We start from the raw sequence: 17,278 nt of genomic DNA, 5'->3' as shown, positions 1-17,278 counted from the left end.
AGCAAAGTTGATACCAAAGCTATATTGCTATTCAATGAATTATTAAGTTGTAAATGAAAAATATCATTTAGAGGAAGTTCTTGCTGGGAATCTCTTTTGTATGGTTATCAGGTAACAAGTGTTGGATCAGACACACAAAAGAGCATGCAGAGTCATTTGTTACAGTTTCTTAACTGTAGCACTCACTGTCGTGTTCTGAGTCATCTGAATGAAAATTTTTCCATGGAAATTGCATAATAAAATCTGACAAGTGAATTTATGTCAAACATCTTTATGTTCAGGGACATCCACAAGGTATGACATTGGCATAGATGATATTTATGTGACTTTGTGTAATTCAGCTGTATCTCATAGTGTGACAGTAATACTACGGTCACCTCCTATCATGCACGGTTTCCATCCTGCTACAACTGCATGTGCACATGCATCTGGCCACTCAGAAAGCAAACACGCAAATACAATGTCAAGTACAAAAACTTTGTTTATTTTTCTATGATCAAACCTGCAAAACACCTAGAAAAATATTCAACAAATGCTTAACTTTTCACAACACTGAACTTTGGGTTGGGGGGGTTGGGGGGGTGGGGGGGGGAGAAGAAAAAAAAAAAACACATTCACATTTTTTTTCCATTATTGATAAAAGCACATTCTTGTTCAGACATCGCCGCAATAACCAGAGTCATTGGAGAGCTGGGAGTTGGAGCTCCGGTTTGAGGAGGAGGAGTTCCATATGTCGAGGTTCATGTGCGGACCAAAGGGGTTGAAGCTGGAGAACTGGCCGGGCCTGCAGGTCCCTGTGGAATCGGTGCGGAAGGGAGACTGCGGTGATGGGGGAACCGAGCGTTCCAGCTGGAAGTGGTTCTGGTACGGCTCGCTCTGTGGGGTCCAAATGGAACCGAACAGGCCTGACATGGGGGAGAGGCTCCTCGTGCCGGAGAAGAAGCCCTGAAACAGAAGACAATCAGTGGCTGGCTGTATTATGTTCTGATTTTGCATAAAAATGCCATTCAAAGCATTTCTGTGTTAGTTACTACGAATATCTATCCATTCTCACATGACTCATATAGTACGGTAAACCTTGCAAGAAAGTGGAAATATGCTTCACCAGTCTGATCTATAAATATTACTTTCATACTGCTTTGGCTATGCAAGAAGCAGTTTCAGATCCCTTCACCATACATGGTATGTCCTGTTTCATTCTTCATAAATCTGCATTTACAGGCCTTCAGCATTTTATTAAGAAACAAAAAGAATGACTTGACCTTACCTTATGGGAATAAAGAAAAGTATGTATATGTAACTGAACTAAAATCAGCATATAATTTGTGTCAATTCAAAAGCTACCATAAAAATATAATTTTTTGCGTAAGTTCATTTTAGAAATATTACTAAACCTTGTATAACTTTTAAGTACAGTTGAATATGTGGCCACTTTTCAAGACCCATTTCAAGACTCAAGCCCACTTTTCAGCTCACCTTATTTCCCACACAGCTGGTGCTGTTCCAGGCAGAGGGCATGTCGTGAGCACCATCCTCGCCCCAGCCGGCCTGGGGCGTGTATGCCACATTTTGGCTCTCTTGGCACGAGAAATTATTTTGGAAATTATCATTCCCTAATTCAAAACAACAATAAAACACTGATTACACATAACAGCCAAGCAACAAATGAATACAGAAATGGATTTTAAAAAATGAACTGTTTTTCTCAGGAGACCCTTACCTCCTGGCACATAGCTATTCTGGTCACAGTATGAATACGAACTGGTACAGTGGCTATTGGCATTGCTCCAGGGAAAGCTTCAATAGGACAAAGAAAATAAACATTACCATCACAGATTTGTTCCAATATGCTATCCTACACCTAGACATGTAAATCTACATATCATCAAATATGTGTCTTACACACTGCTGCATGGTAAACACATCCAAGTAAGTTATAACTTATTATATGATCTAGAAACACCATGCAGCATTATTCTAATTAGTTTCACATTATTGCACCTGGACAGAATCAGAACCACAGAGGGCCTTGACCACTACTGATCACTAATCATTTCCTTGACCATCCTACAGCAAGAAGCATACTGATGCCACAGTGTTGATCTCTCTTAGAATTCACCCAGCATTACTGTATTGCATTTCAATCAGCACTACCTGTTTCTCTTATTGCCCAACAGCAAGTGCTTGGGATTTCCTGCAGATAAAAGGGCTCAATATCCTGTAGGCAATACTTGCTGAGAAAAGACATACCCATTGTAGGAGCCTGAGGACCCATGAGGTGCAAATGGGAGGGGCTCCGTGGTGTTGTACCTAAACTCATTGGTCAGAGGGATAGAGGGAGCTGACCATGCCTCTTCTGTCAGGTAAGGGCAGGTAATGTCTGAACACAAATATATGACAGCACAAAACATAAAAAAAAAACTGATTTGGGAATTGCATTACACCCACATGTCATTCAACAGAGGCCTTTATCTCACAATTCTCGATCACTCAAACGCACACGATGTCAGAACAAAAGATTACAGAACTTTCATCAAAGGACGTGTAATATTGACAACAGGACAACAGGACACGTTAAAAAAAAATGGAACTGCATATAATGTACAATTTAATCCAGCTGAGATTACAAATACAACAAAGAAAAATGTCTGTGAGAGTCATGTGTTATTGGAGGACCAAAAAATCCACTACCACTCACCCATGTTCCGCTCTAAGCCTCCAGTGATAGCTGAAAAGCTGGGGGTGAAGGCAGACAGGGGAGCAGGATCTGGGGTTTGGCAAGGCTCCTTCCTGTACAGGCTGTGGATACTACAGGAGAGAATAAACAGATATGCACTCGGTGAGGAAAGGCTCCCAGACAATAAACGCACACAAAACGCAGAAAAGCCACAAAAGCAATGTACTCTCCACTCTGTCATCACTACGCCTCACCTCTGGGCCTTGTAACTGGAGTTCAGTGTCTGGTAACAGTCTTTATCAGCTGGATACACACTGCACTGAATGTTGTCTCCTGCGGAAAGATGAAAAATGTCACTTTCATACTCCTCACATTCATCCGAGTTTGTCCTTAATGCGTAAAAGAACAAGAAAGTCTAAATGGATTCTACAAGCAAGAATACCCTTTCTGCTTGTTATCACCACTGAAATCCTAAACACACACAACCCTGGTAAATGTCACCTTGCTTAATATAACAACCTCACAAATATCATTAATATCTTAATGTCACTTTTTTCAAAATCACTTGCCACACAATTCCATGTTAAATGTGCTCTTTTAATATGATCTCAAACCCATTACTGCCATCTTAAAACTGCCACCTATATCTTGTTTTTACCCTTCAGTTGTATAGCAACTGGTCAAACCAGTAACGCCACACTTATCTGTAGAAGTACTGTTAATCAGAGTTAGTGGGATTGTGCTGCTCTCCAGAGATATCAACAGCTAAACAATGGTTAGCAAATTTGTAATACAGTAACTACACAGCAAATTCTGCAAGTCTACTCAGCTCAGTGCAGGTAACACAAATCTTTTTAGAATGAAGGTGAAACTTCAGCCAATGACTGTAAAGCTGACTGTAATGGAATGCCATGCCAATCACCCTTTGGAGTGGCAGACCGAAAAGAGGTTGTGATTTGGGCTGCAGCACATGATAAAGAGTTGGTATTGAGTCTGTGGAGTTGTGCTGGAGAGGGACCTTACTCGTCCTGGCCGGTGTGGTGCAGTGGTGCCTGACGCCGGTGCTGTGGTCTCTCTCCCCTTCCAGGCTACTGGCACTGCTCCAGCTGCCCCAGCTGCCCCGGCTGGCCCGAACGCTGCCCGAGGAGCTGCCCGAATCCGAACCCGACTCCCACTGCGGCCTCCGATCCACACCCTTCCGCCGGGGCCTGGCCGGGCACACGCCTGCAGAGACGGGGAAAGGGACAGAGAGAGGGACGTGTCGGGATTAGGACATGCCGAGTGACAGGCCACCCACTGCCTGCTTACTGAAAGACCAGGGACCTTATAATACAAATAACTGATCTGAGAGTTCCTACTCAAGTCAGATCAATATTTTTCATGATGCTTGGAGGATGAATGTACGCTGAGCAATGTTTTTTTTAATTGTTACATTAGTCAAATTACCAGAAATTTGGGGTATGTTGAAAAACATTCTGGACATATTGGTCACAGAAAACCACTTGCAGGTGGTCTTTTGGTTAACTTTTGATGGGTATACTGTGCAAGCCAATGAGCTGGCTAACTTCATCAGCTGTAATGTTCACAGTAAATGCTACCCAGCTAGTAGGTTAGCAAGAGATATGGACTTAATTCACAACCTTCATTTTTCCACAGTCTTCATTTTTTACAGTTCCCCTTAACCTGACACAAGAGAACTCAATGTATAAATTATATGTATCAAAATGGCAAAAACACAATCTGAGCTGTTCAAATAAAATCCACAGTGCAGGGACATTTGGGATGAAGGCACAGTATGGAAGCACCAATGCTTGTATAATATGGTTCCCCACCATTCTGCAGCTGTTTCAGGGGGCTGTCTGTGTTCGGTCCCAATTTGGGCGCGTCTGGTTTTCCACTGCAGCAGCGGTTCCGGGTTCTGTTGGTGTTCCTGCTCTCCCTCCATTCCTGGTCCCTGTTCCTCTCCAATACCATGGCTACACTGCGCTCAGGGACTCTGACAGTACAGGAGAAACAATCCTTTTCATTTAATTTCTTTAATACAGTCAGATTCACAAAAAATCTGTCATTACCTGCAAGTTCAGACTCATTCACTTATCCACTAAATATTAACACCTTTTATCTTTGCTGCTGTTCATAATCAGAAAAAAAGTCACACCTAGCCACGCCCTCTCCAGTCTTTCTGTGGCTCTTGCTTGCAGACTTCCTTCCCTTGTGGGTGCTGGCCGAGACATCCTGATCTGCTATGTCTGACAGTCTCCTTTGCATATCACAGTTTCCTCTTGGCTGTGCAGAAAGAAAAGCAACCAGAGACCATAAAATAATATGTGTAACCAAACTAAATGTTAGAAAACTCAACAAAGTCAGTTTAAATGTGTACAGGACCAGTTACATTACATTACAGTCATTTAGCAGACACACTTACCCAGAGCAACTTACATGTATTAGTTTTTTTTCAATGTGTTATACAGTTACAAGCCCTACTCCTTACCACTATGCTACACTACCGCCTTGCCCTGCGCAGCTTATGCAATGATTAAGATTAACAAGTGGAACTTCATTTCACACCTATATCCTTGACATTACTTCTACTGACTTCACTAACAGAAATTATAACAAGCAGCCCTTGACCCTCACAACATTGAGGCATTTTTACATCACTGACCTCTGTCTCTGAGGTGGCCTCCCTGTTCTCCAGGCTCTTGCTGTTGGCGTGTGAGTGCGCATTCTCGGCCGGACTGCACACCAACAGGCCTGGCCTGCAGTCTGTGGCCACAGCAACGTCACCTGGGAAGCTACTCTGTGTTTCCATGGGAAACATAACTGGCACCAGCTCAGCGTCCTCTTCAGTGCTGTGGGGGGCTTCTGTAAAGTGCGGCTTCTTGTCGGCCGGTGTCGTCTGCTCGGCCAGGCGGTGGCTGTTGTTGTTGTTGTTGCAGGTGTCGGGGTCGAGCTCAACGGCCAGTTCTGAACCGGGGTCATCTCTTTCCCCCTCTGCTGCCACGGCAGAGGCTGTGGAGCTGACCTTGTATTTAGCATAGTAAACCGACACCTTGTGCTTCTTCTGGGGCTGGGCGGAGCCACCAGAGCTCTTCTTTGATGAGGACTGGCCCCGGGTGGGAACGCCGGCCACCGCCGGAGACCCTTTTCCTTTGCCTTTGTCCGAGGAGTTGCACGAGTCCACAAACGCCTTGCAACTGCCTTTCATTTTACTAAAACAAAAGAGGAAAAAAAAATTCGGTCCATTGTTTATGTAAAATTACACATATGTTTGCTATTGCATAAGCTAAGGCTCAATATGAGAGCTGGGACAAGAGACCAGGTGGGAATCCTTATTCTGTCACAGGTGTGTCACTGAAAGAGTAAATTTGCCTCTGCCAGTTCCTGTGTCACAATGAATGGGCTGTAAGGGTTGTTAAGTTCTGGCTGGGCCTGATACCTGCATGCCTCACCTCATGGTGCTGGGGCTGACAGGGTTCACAGGACTGTTATCGCGAGACAATGCAGAGCTGTGATTGGTCCTTGGGCCCGGTTGCGAGAACTCTGTCAGAATGTACTGGGCTTGATGAAAGGCCATCAGGCACACACCACCTAATGAGCAACTACAGCAGAGACCAACACCATGTGAGTCAAACTGCACCTCACAATATGCAATTCATCACATGTACAAAGGGCTACTACACATGTAAAAGGGCTACTACATCCAACAGAGGCAGCTGGCAAGCAAATGACCCACTCCCAACTCAACAAGGTAGTGAGGGAAAATAAAAATACAGGATATTGTCATGAACACGGAATGAGCACATTTTAAATCCTTTAACAGTGATTCAGTGTTTATGGCAAGACCCAGTCTGACATCATATTGTTAAAAAATGCAACAGACTATACATAATCATTTTCATCACAGCTCGAAAAATATGAGTGTACATTCATTAAAGACGGTTAATTTACCTTGCATAACATGCAAGATTATTATAATTAGGTGTTTTTTCACTGTAAAAAATTCTTATGTGGCTCAGATTTTTCTAAAACTTATCTCAAGAATGCAGAGAAAACAGGTGTGACTTTGTAACAAACACAAACAGCTTTCAGAAAAAAACGTTAAAATAAGGAAGTAAGAAAATCACTTCTTGCAATGCTCGTTTCCTGTGATACACAGCCATCATACAATACAGGAATAACCACGCTGACAGCTCTGAATAACTTCTAATATACATCAGTGCAGGAACAGCTGTGGACGGGCAGTATGCTGGAGTCGCACACTGACCAGGTGAAGATCAGGGTGACCACCCAGAAGGTCTCCTCCCAGCTTGGGCCGGGCACCACCTGGGCGCAGAGGGGCAGCATGTGGTGGGGCAGGGTCACGTTGAGGGTGAAGGGGAAGGAGGACCCGCGCTCCGTCACTAACGTCAAGTCCCGGATCACCCAGGAGGACGTGAAGTCTGGGGTGAACCTGCAGGAGGGGAGAAGTGGACAGAGAGAGAGGGATACGGAGAGAGGCAGAGAGTGTGAGAGCGAGAAGGAGAAGGATGGGGGATGCTTTACTGAGCAGCGACCAAAGAAATCGAGAGACATTTTTGGGAATTGTATCCTGATTGTGGAATGTGCTTGAAGGAGGGCACAGTCATTACTCAATTCGCTATCCTTTATTTATTCTATATTTTTGATAAAATCCAAAATACAAGTAATTATCTAATTGGCAAGCAATCTTTGCCACATTAAAACAGTGATAGTGTCCCTATTTTTGAAAGGTATGAAGTATAATCATGTAGAAGAAGGGAAATGGTGCGTGTAATTAGGTGGTAAATGAGTATGCACTACTACCGAGTTTAGATGAAAACCTTTATACAAGCCTACTGAAGGCATCTGGACATAGTGTTCTGTGTTATGAAACAATAAAATAAAAAAGAATGAAAAAGCAGGCCTACGCGATGTTGATTTCCGTGGAGGAGTTGTGGTCCAGATGGAAAGGCCTGCACTGTAGCACCTCGAACCCAAACCCTTGGCACTGGTAGCCATTGATGTTCATGGACATCACGGTGAGGGGCAGCTCTCCCGCGTTCTCCACTTTAAAGCTTTTGCGGATGGCGAACAGCGGCTTGTTGGTTCGGAGCCCTGCAGACCACAGTCACAGGGGGCTGTCATCTCCCTTGCATCTACTCGTATCCTCAGTGTAGCTCAGTTTAGTTCAGCGCAGAGAACAATGCAGCATTCTGCTTTAAGTGGACTATTATAGAATATGGGTATTGGCTTGGTCAGATGGCTTGTTTTTACCCCTGTCTGAAAACCCACGTATATTATCTGAATTTCCATTTTTAACTTGTGTATCATGTTTGCGATGCCTTGACATGATTCTCCTAGATGTTGATATGGCATTCCAGGCATTGCAAGTAAGTCACTGTACGTAAGTAACTGCTATCTGAAACCAACATGACGCAATGGCAGCCTCACCATCTCTGCACTCCATGAGGGTGGACTGGGGTACGTTGAAGCGCAGAGAGGCCCCAGCTCCCGGCAGCTTTCCCCCCACCCGCAGCAGCTCCCTGGCTCCGTGCCCCCTCACCAGCACCATGTCAAACACCGTCAGGTTGTTCCTGTGAAACACAACACTGTCACTGGGGGGGCGGCGAGGGGAGGGGGTCCATAAATCAAATGGGAAGCTGTTAGCCCTGAGTCCCTGCGTGCTCAGAGCTGGTGTGGTGGCTTCTTTGTGTAACCCAAACAGTTTGCTTCAATAACGCATTCCTTTCATTTAATTTAACAAAAAAAATCGATGTAGCCAGTGCAACCCCTGCAGCTTATATACTGGCAAATTGTCAACTGATAGATGGATGTTTACTGAAGAAATTCAGGATATTGCTCTAAGGTACAACAACAGTGCCCCACTGCGGAACTCAACTTGCAACCTTGCGGTTATAAGTCCAGTAGTTAATCACACAACAGCACCAGATTTCTCCTGTGAACGAGAAAACTTCCACCTGGTGACGTCCATCCAAGACACAAGACGGCAGACGTGAGCGTCACAGAGGGGTGTGCTGTGCCGTTACCTGATGAGAACGACGGAGGTGACTGGCTTGTGCTCCGCAGGCGTGAACGCCACCCCCATCTCCACAGTCTCCCGGGGCTGGAGCACCAGGCGTGCGGTTCCGTCCCCACTCTCCTGCGGGCCACAGAGACGCGCAGAATACACATCCATCCCTACATTAGCACGGCTGCCAAAACGGCACGCAGTCACTCTTACAAGACACAGATGGCAGGAGAATGAAACAAAGATTTGGATTTCAGGTGGATCATAACCTGATACCACCTTCCTGGCCATTTAAAAATGAGATAATATGATGCTTTGCAGTTCTCTCCGGCAGGCCCAGGAAAACAGGTCAGTGAGGGATGATGGAAAGAAAGATGGTGAGCTCACCTGCCCATCTGGCTGCAGCAAAGCAAACTCAGCTGTAGAGACATTGATGGAGAGCGGGCTAATATTGAACCTAGAAGAGAGACAAAACAGAGAGACAGGCGATCTGACTGAGCCCACAAACAAAGAGCGGATTGCTGGCGTGCTGCTGTGCGCTGGTATACCGGCACTTTGGTCTGGCAAACGTCAGAGCGTGACTGTGTGTGCTGGTGGCTGTCTGGGCTGCTGAGACATGTTGCAGTACCATTTGGTGAGCAGGTCAAGGGCCTCCAGAGGGGCAGGGTAAGAGGAGAGTGTCCGCACTTCCACAGACAGGGGGGAGGCAGTGGGGTTCTTCAACATGAAGTACTTCACCTAGGACACATCATCATCATCATCATCATCATCACCACTTCATCTGATGAATGTAATACTTTCTTTAATTTACTTGACTGTCAATATCAAGAAAAAACACTAAAATAAGTACAGTGAAATTACTGCCATGTCATTTTAAAGGACATCTAAACATGTAAGTGATAATACTGTCTTACAGTTGCAGACAAATCTGTCAGCTGACAAGTTTCAAAAGCAGTGACACATATGCACACAGCATATAACACAACTGCATGGGGCATTAAGCTTTTTAAACAGTGAAGATTTCATAACACATTAGATTACATATACAACATTTAAGTATAAGCACACTATGCTATAGGTGCATATTACCTAATGCATAACTGTACACAAGCCAAACTATACTCAAAACAGCATTCAATATTTGCCATATTTGCCATATTAAACTGCACACACCATACCAAACCATGTATGAGAGTGAAGCTGTTTATAGTTCCATAGACGATATAGAAGAACATTCAACGTAGCCAGCGTTTACTGACCTTGCGCTCATTGACTGGAGTGGCACCAAAGTCGACTGGGGAGCTGGTTTCTACAGGGAGGCGTGGCCAGCTTCAGACAGCAGAGAATAAACAGTTAGCAAGTGGTCCTCCATTAGGACCAAGCTCCCATATCTGCAGGGAGTGCTTCCTGGAGATAAGAGCTGTCTGCATGCGTTAATGTGTGTCTGTGTATCCTACCTGCAGGTGTGTGTGTGTGTGTGTGTGTGTGTATTGTACCTGCACGTGAGCTGGTCCTTGCTGTTCTTCCAGCGAGTGCAGAGCTCTGTGGCTAGACCGCTGTCCACTTTCCAGGAGAAAGTGTTGTCCAGTAGAGTCTGCAACCACTGCACGTGTCCTACAACACATGACCACAGCCTGTTACATACACTACACACAGCATTCACCTGTGACACAGCGCAATCACATATACCACAACAGAGTGTTCAACACTTGCATAACACAACCATCCACATATACCACAACACAGCAAACCCTCAAACAATGCAACCAGTCACATATACTACAATGTAGTAGTTATACCGTAACAACAAAATACCCACAACACATCATATATATTACAACACAGCATTTAAAACAACAACAATCCATCAAATACACCAAAACAGAGGTTTCCTACCCAATATATCACAGAAGTGCAAAAATGTATGCATGCAACAGCATTATGCATGCAGCATTGAACACTTCCACTAAACAACAGGAACTGGTCATATACATTAAACAGCATCTGCCATTCAAATACAGTAGCACTAGAGCAACCACTGATGGATGACACAATTGCCGTCAGTTTTATTCAACACTCAGGAGAATGACTGAGTTAAATACAGACTGACACAATCTCAAAAAAAAGCTTTGGGACACAACTTGATCCTTGGCTGGTTTTTTGTATTACTGCTGACCTCTGACCCTTTCTCTCACTGTGATTAAGGTGAGTGTCCTCTAACGTTATGACATGCGTAAGCATATTAGCCATTATACCACAAAAAGCGAAAGGTTCCCTTCTAAGTCAGTCACAGGTCAGGGTCACGCTCTAATGTCTCACCTGCATCAGGCAGTCTGAGAGGGCACGGTTTTCTACACTCTGCACTGGCCTCCAACACAACGTCCCCCTGCTGGAGACAGAACACATTACACTTTAAACTCCATGCAGCGTCCAGAGAGAATCTGGCACTCTTTCAACAGCAGGAGAAAACATCAGCACACAGCACAGTTTTGGCTGAATACTTCTACTGGTGAGATAACACAGAATGCATTCAGCTCCTCATATCTGCTACAGAGGTGATTAAGTATGCATTCAGAATTGCACCTCTACTGGAGGGGTAACACAGTATGCAGTTAGCACTGCTCATATGCTGGAAAGGGGTCTTTAAAACAGAACAGGCCAGACAGGAAAGGGGGAAGAGACGAACTTGATACCTTTGAGACGGACTGAATGCGCAGAGGGATCTCCAGAGAAAGGCCGATGCTGGTGACCAGGACCACGGTCGTCACGACATTCACAGGCAGCTTTCTGTGGTTGAGCCGCAGCGACAGCACCTTCCAGCAGCCCCAGGGCACCGTCACAGGCCTGCTGAAGTTCGTCACCTGAAAGAGCGCAGCCACGCTTCAGCACACACCAGCTCAAACGAGGATGAAATGATTCCTCCCCTTTTGCATTTTAAAGTGCCAAATATCTTTCACGGGACCAGATTACCCATGAATCCTTAGGGGGCCTTAACTTGAAAATATTTGCAATTGAAGGCTTAAATCAACATGGCACCTGTCTGAGAGATGGATACGTACCTTCAGCACGCCTTCCACGTCCCGATGGAGCGTGACCTCATTCACAGAGAAGCTGAAGTCGAAGCTATTGGTTAACCAGAGGTCCACGTAGTGGTGTCCATTCTGGCTCTGTTTCACATGACACAGGGCGGAAGCATCGTACCTAAACCTACAGAAATACAAGAACAGAGTCAATATACCTCAGAAACAATGAGTTTCTGAATAAATACACACGCATACATACATAATACTTACACAATTACTTTTTAAATCATTTATGTGTGCTTACCCATGCATGATGTCTAAGGCAGGGTAGGACTTCAACGTGGAGTTCCCCAGCACGTGCAAACTGATTTGAGAGGAGCACTTCGTCCGATGAGTAGGTGAGGACCCTGAGGCAAAGCAAGCAAAGCAGACAGGTGCTGGTATGAATGACACCCAGCATCAGCTCCTGGAAACCCTTTTACAGGAGATATACTGTGCAAACGACGGTCCTGTACTGGTACCACACTAAACATGTGAACAAGACTCACCTTTGCAAAGTAAGGTAGCCACCTGTGTGAAATTTGTTGCAGAAGCTTTCAGTAGAACTTGTTTGAATTCTACAGCACCTTCTGCCTCTGATAAAAGTTGCATTTCCTTTTAAAAAAACAACAACAACAAAAGATTGATAAGGGTAAACAATATTGCTGATGAAGTTGCTGTATACTGGCCCTGAGGATTCTTACAATATACTCACCTTCACATATAATTTTTTATCTCCTGAATTCAACATATATATAGTTATCCTTGGCTCCCCTGTAAAAAAGAAAACAAAAATCAATCTACTGAGAATGTCTGTAAATACAGCAGATATGTATAGGACACTTCTTTCTCTCTTTCAAGAGACACAATGCATGCACTGCTTTCTTCTGCCTGTAGATGGCACTCAATCAATACAAAACTTGGATGGCCCAGCAGTTGCACTTTAGGGCCCTGCCCACTGTTGCATGCAGACTTACGCACACAGACACACACAACACGCACACACAATGCTAGCGGTGATCTTTATTCCACTTTTGTACACGGCCGAGAATAGAGCTCTGGTCATAGTAGGGCATTGTTCTGTACTGTGACCACAGAATGAAATTCACAATGAGGGGGAGATCGGCCTCCGGCCCTCAGCTGTGCTACGCTCTACATAGAGACGAAACACCTATCACCACTACATAGCCAGTGCCTTCCCTGATCGCTGAACACTGCACTCGTAACCTGCCCTGTCCCATCATGTGATCCACCCTGAAGATCAATATTTGCAGTAATCTGGCTTCTTAACATACTGCAAAAAAGTGATGAAACTTCTCTTAGGTCCAAAATGCATTTCAAACACTCAACAGCAGTCACACCAGCAATCCTCATTTTCTCCATCACCTTGTGTTATTATCATTATATATATATATATTTTTTTTTTTTTTACTTTTGACAGTACCATGAGGATTTAGATATGACGCTGATGGGCCTGTACTTACGTAAATCACTCCTTCGTGACGAGAGCACAAACAGCACCACAATATTCTCAATCACGTAAGGCTTGAGCTTCTCCAGATCTGCGCGCTTTTCCCCTCTCTCTGATAGGCTGATCTGCACACTGAGCTTCTCCTCGGTCAGAAAGCAAGACCCCTGGGAAATAACAGGAAGACATTCCAGTCACGCAAAGGGAAACACTGGGCCCTGACACCGGGGGGGGGGGTCAAAGTGCCGTGCTCCAGCAAGGAAAGGGGCAACCTGCTCCTCTCTAAGACAGCAAGTGTCCACCGACCAGCTGACTGACAGGGACAGATTTCTACCTGTTGTGCAAAGCCAGGTGCCAAACTCTCTCTGTTTTATGACAGACACACTGCATGCCGAACTTGCAGTACTAACACTAATGGGAACGGTTTATGCATGCTGTAATATAGACACACTACAGCAGCTAAAAAATAGCAGAAGAGGCATTCAGCTCCCATAGAGAAACAGCCCTGTCGTCAGTGCAGCTATAAGCTCCTTGGGTACATGTAAATACCCATATATAAGGCAATATGTATCATCAAGGAAAGCTGAAATGAAGGGGATCAGAGCAGCATTAAATGTACATCCCCCTCGGCAACTTAAATCCCCGCAACCTGAACGGCCAATCAGCAGTCTCCTCAGCCTAGACAGCAGCAGGAGGGGTCTCAGTTTGGGCACTGTGAGGACGGTCATCAATCTATGAGCACCTGCCTGGCAAAGACATACTTTAACCTTGGCCATTGATAATGATCCTGTGAATTGTGTGATTTTAAACCCCTGTTTTCCAAAGGTGTCTACCTGAGGATGATGGTGTCTGTAGGTGCTTTCGGGTAGATGGCACTCCAGCAGCAAGCCCAGGATGGTGATATTGGAGGCGCCCTCCTGTGGAAACAGAACACTTGAATGCAGCAAAGCAGGTTTCACTGAATCTTCAGATTCACACATTGAACTGTTGGTCTAAATAAGGGTCATGGTCACCTACCAAATACATATTAATGGTTAATGCTAAGGTGTGTATTCTCAGCTTGCACTGTTCATGCATGCATTCAATTGAAGGTAGCACAGGAAGCATTTCTATGACACTGTTTAGTGTCAAAAGTGTCAAGTGTCGTGACCTTCTAGCAGGAGTAAACACCAAATTCACCTCCCTCTAATACAAAAGTTGGGTGTACAGCTGTCATATGATTTGAAGGCATGGCAATAGTTTATCACAACCTTAAAATTCTACTCGTGCACACCTGAACATCAACGCCTTTGTGTTTATACAAATTACTAATTCCTCACTGATGTAAGGTGATTCTGCACTTGCTTAACGTCAATACCTTTCTGTTAATGCAGAGGAGTTATTTAACATCCATTTCTGAATATTTATTTAGTGGAGTTATTTAACACGGGTATTTGAGTATTTATACAAGGGAGTTATTTAATATCAATAATATCTCAATATTTATACAGAAGAGTTATTTAACATGTACAACAGGGAACATGGAGCAAAGCTCTCATTAAACTGTTGGCTGTCGTGGCAATGGCCTCACACACACCACCACTCTATGACAGGGACTCAATTTGAATCCCACTGCTAAAGTTTCAGCAAAATTTAAACCTGCTTATGCATTCGCCAGTCCACCAAAAACAAACAGCAAATGTAATAAACAGATCTATTCATCTAAAATCCATCTGATTGCAAAAGGAGCTCCTGGTTGTGAAAGACATTCTGGAAACGTAAAGTAACCAGTTATGAAAAGGAAGCCTTGCTTCAGACATCTGAAACTGAGAAACCCACCGCTGACTTCCTTTAGAACAACATTAGATCACCTTCGACAAGCCTCATTCACACATTCACTACAATGCAACAGCACTTCTTTCTGAGAGATGAGAGAGAGAGAGGGGAGGGAGAGGAGGCAGAGTTAGAAAGAAAAAGCAGAGAGAGGGGACAGATGAGACGGGGGGGGAGTCTGAAAGAAAGAACAGAGAGGGGAGACAGATAGAGATGGGGGGAGAGAGAGAGAGAGAGATATCCTTTCAGTAGCAGTCCTGACTCGCACTCAGTGGGTATCAGATCTGCTGTCCACTGTCTTTGCATTCAGCTTGAAATGGAAAACTCATCAATCCAACCTACTGCCCTTAGGCCTAGTTTTAAATTGATTTTGTTGATTAAATTTCTTCTTTCCATTTTACACTTTAATACTTTAATTACTGCCTACTTGTTGTTTTATTAACTGCTTTAATCCTGAATTGCTATCATCATTATCATTAATCCCAAGAGAGAGAGAAAGAAAGAAGGAGAGAGAGGGTACCTGAGTTTGTGTCAGTTTAATACTGTGGATGTGTGGGGATATTACTACACTGTTCTTAATCTGAGCAGTAACCAGGGGGCCAGAGTGAATGCCCACTCCAAACACCTGAAAAACAAAAGATGTCACAATTAACTGCCTACACCAAACCAATATCATGCAACAATATAAATGTTCCAGTTTAAGTAGTGCACTCCCAATAGTTTAAAAGACCAATTATGTAGCATCTCAGAATGTAAGCTCTTATTTCTTACACGTTTTCAAAGGTATAAAATAAACTACTTAAACTCATTAGCATTGCCTTGGGCCTGTATTCAACCTAGTTGAAATTTTCATGTTCCATTTAGACACTTTCAGCTAATTTCCTGGCTGTCCATCTCCTACAGTTGTTGTGTTACGAATGGAAAAACTTAGCACTTGTTTAAATCAGTCACACAGCTAAGTCCAGAGCACACTGAAGTTCCATTGGATCTCAGTCTCAGTATTCTTAAGTCTGTATCTTATACTGCACACAAGTCAGGAGAAATCAAACTGATGGGAATATTTAATTGAAATGAACATTTCAGTAATATTTAGATACATAATGAGCAGAGTCAGTGGTTAGCGGTGATTATGTCACTGACCTGGTAAGACAGAAGGCCATGTGATGAAGTGTTTATAAATAATGAGTTTTCTATATTTCCTTCTTCCGTAGGAAGAAAGATGACTTTAAATGATGTTTTCCCCCGGGGTGGAATCACCTGAAGCAGACAGAGGGAAACAGTCAAATAATATTTTGCATGGGAAGTCAACACAAAACAATGAAAGAACGCACTTAACTTTCAAATTATTGGCAAATCTACATCATTAAGTCCTACAACTACATCATCAAATCAAACCAAATCATCAATTTCTACATCATTAGGAATTTCACCATTAAAATTGACATACATAAGTAGCAAGCAGTGTTATAACGGAATAAACTGGTAAAGTGTATGCCAACGCACTGTAGGATATATATTTTTTTGGGGACTTGGGGAGAGTTAAGGTCACAGGGGGAGGGAGGGAGACGGAGAGAGACTAAGAGCAATCGCGAGGACATACTCACCCTTCTGTGGAAAGGAGGGATGTGTAAATGTCTACTGGACGTATACAGTGACAGCATAGTTACTGCCACTTCCTGGCTGGGGTTGTGAATGTATACAGTTTCAGCCCGTGGCAGACCCAGCAGCCTACAGAAATAAACACGGAGCTTTGACTTCATTCCTGTAGCGCTAGGAAAAAAAATCATACTCGGGGCTGGCGGATTTCTTTTGAAAGTGCGGTCGACCCCTTTGGACCTTCTCAGAATGACCACCAAGGACCTGAAATCCACGTTTACTCATGACCACAATGGTACATAATGAAGCTGCATTTCATTTAAAACTAACAGCTGCTTCACCAATAATACTGACAAAAAAAAGACAGCGTGGTCATCTAGACATCCCACGCATTCAGCACCAGACATGAAAGGAGTGGCTGTGGGACACGAAGTGGGCTATACTGATATAAGAATAAAGCAAAGACCTTCTTTGAACAGGAATAAAGTGACCTTCAGCACTGCGCTGGCTTCCTGCAGTTTAACGTTTCAAATATGGATCTCCACAGCAAAGGCTATATCAAAGTCAGGAGGAGTCACCCGATATCTCTCCATCTCCAAGAACCTCTGTAACTTTCCACTCTCAATGCCAGTGTT

At 44.1% G+C, this 17,278-nt stretch overlaps 1 protein-coding gene across 1 annotated transcript in view; it reads right to left on the bottom strand.

Annotated features, from left to right (window-relative positions):
* Positions 1-582: 582 nt before the first annotated feature.
* Positions 583-17,278, bottom strand: part of tmem131l (transmembrane 131 like) — a 31,595-nt gene continuing 14,899 nt past the window's right edge. The window contains exons 5-34 of the mRNA XM_036516418.1: positions 16,652-16,775; positions 16,188-16,304; positions 15,568-15,672; positions 14,069-14,152; positions 13,252-13,402; positions 12,483-12,541; positions 12,277-12,382; positions 12,033-12,135; positions 11,765-11,912; positions 11,399-11,566; positions 11,025-11,094; positions 10,202-10,319; positions 9,965-10,034; positions 9,334-9,443; positions 9,093-9,162; positions 8,725-8,837; positions 8,129-8,271; positions 7,606-7,792; positions 6,945-7,130; positions 6,130-6,279; positions 5,343-5,889; positions 4,836-4,963; positions 4,510-4,673; positions 3,701-3,901; positions 2,932-3,010; positions 2,699-2,808; positions 2,251-2,380; positions 1,721-1,797; positions 1,477-1,613; positions 583-945 (exon numbers count right to left, since the gene is read on the bottom strand). Coding sequence (XP_036372311.1) covers positions 655-945; positions 1,477-1,613; positions 1,721-1,797; positions 2,251-2,380; positions 2,699-2,808; positions 2,932-3,010; positions 3,701-3,901; positions 4,510-4,673; positions 4,836-4,963; positions 5,343-5,889; positions 6,130-6,279; positions 6,945-7,130; positions 7,606-7,792; positions 8,129-8,271; positions 8,725-8,837; positions 9,093-9,162; positions 9,334-9,443; positions 9,965-10,034; positions 10,202-10,319; positions 11,025-11,094; positions 11,399-11,566; positions 11,765-11,912; positions 12,033-12,135; positions 12,277-12,382; positions 12,483-12,541; positions 13,252-13,402; positions 14,069-14,152; positions 15,568-15,672; positions 16,188-16,304; positions 16,652-16,775 — 4,246 coding nt within the window. The 3' untranslated portion in view covers positions 583-654. The remainder of the gene's footprint in view (positions 946-1,476; positions 1,614-1,720; positions 1,798-2,250; positions 2,381-2,698; positions 2,809-2,931; positions 3,011-3,700; positions 3,902-4,509; positions 4,674-4,835; positions 4,964-5,342; positions 5,890-6,129; positions 6,280-6,944; positions 7,131-7,605; positions 7,793-8,128; positions 8,272-8,724; positions 8,838-9,092; positions 9,163-9,333; positions 9,444-9,964; positions 10,035-10,201; positions 10,320-11,024; positions 11,095-11,398; positions 11,567-11,764; positions 11,913-12,032; positions 12,136-12,276; positions 12,383-12,482; positions 12,542-13,251; positions 13,403-14,068; positions 14,153-15,567; positions 15,673-16,187; positions 16,305-16,651; positions 16,776-17,278) is intronic.

Source organism: Megalops cyprinoides, chromosome 22 (genome assembly GCF_013368585.1).
Source record: "Megalops cyprinoides isolate fMegCyp1 chromosome 22, fMegCyp1.pri, whole genome shotgun sequence".
NCBI lineage: Eukaryota > Metazoa > Chordata > Actinopteri > Elopiformes > Megalopidae > Megalops > Megalops cyprinoides.
Note: the sequence above shows the minus strand (reverse complement) of the source record. Positions and strands in the feature narration are given on the sequence as shown.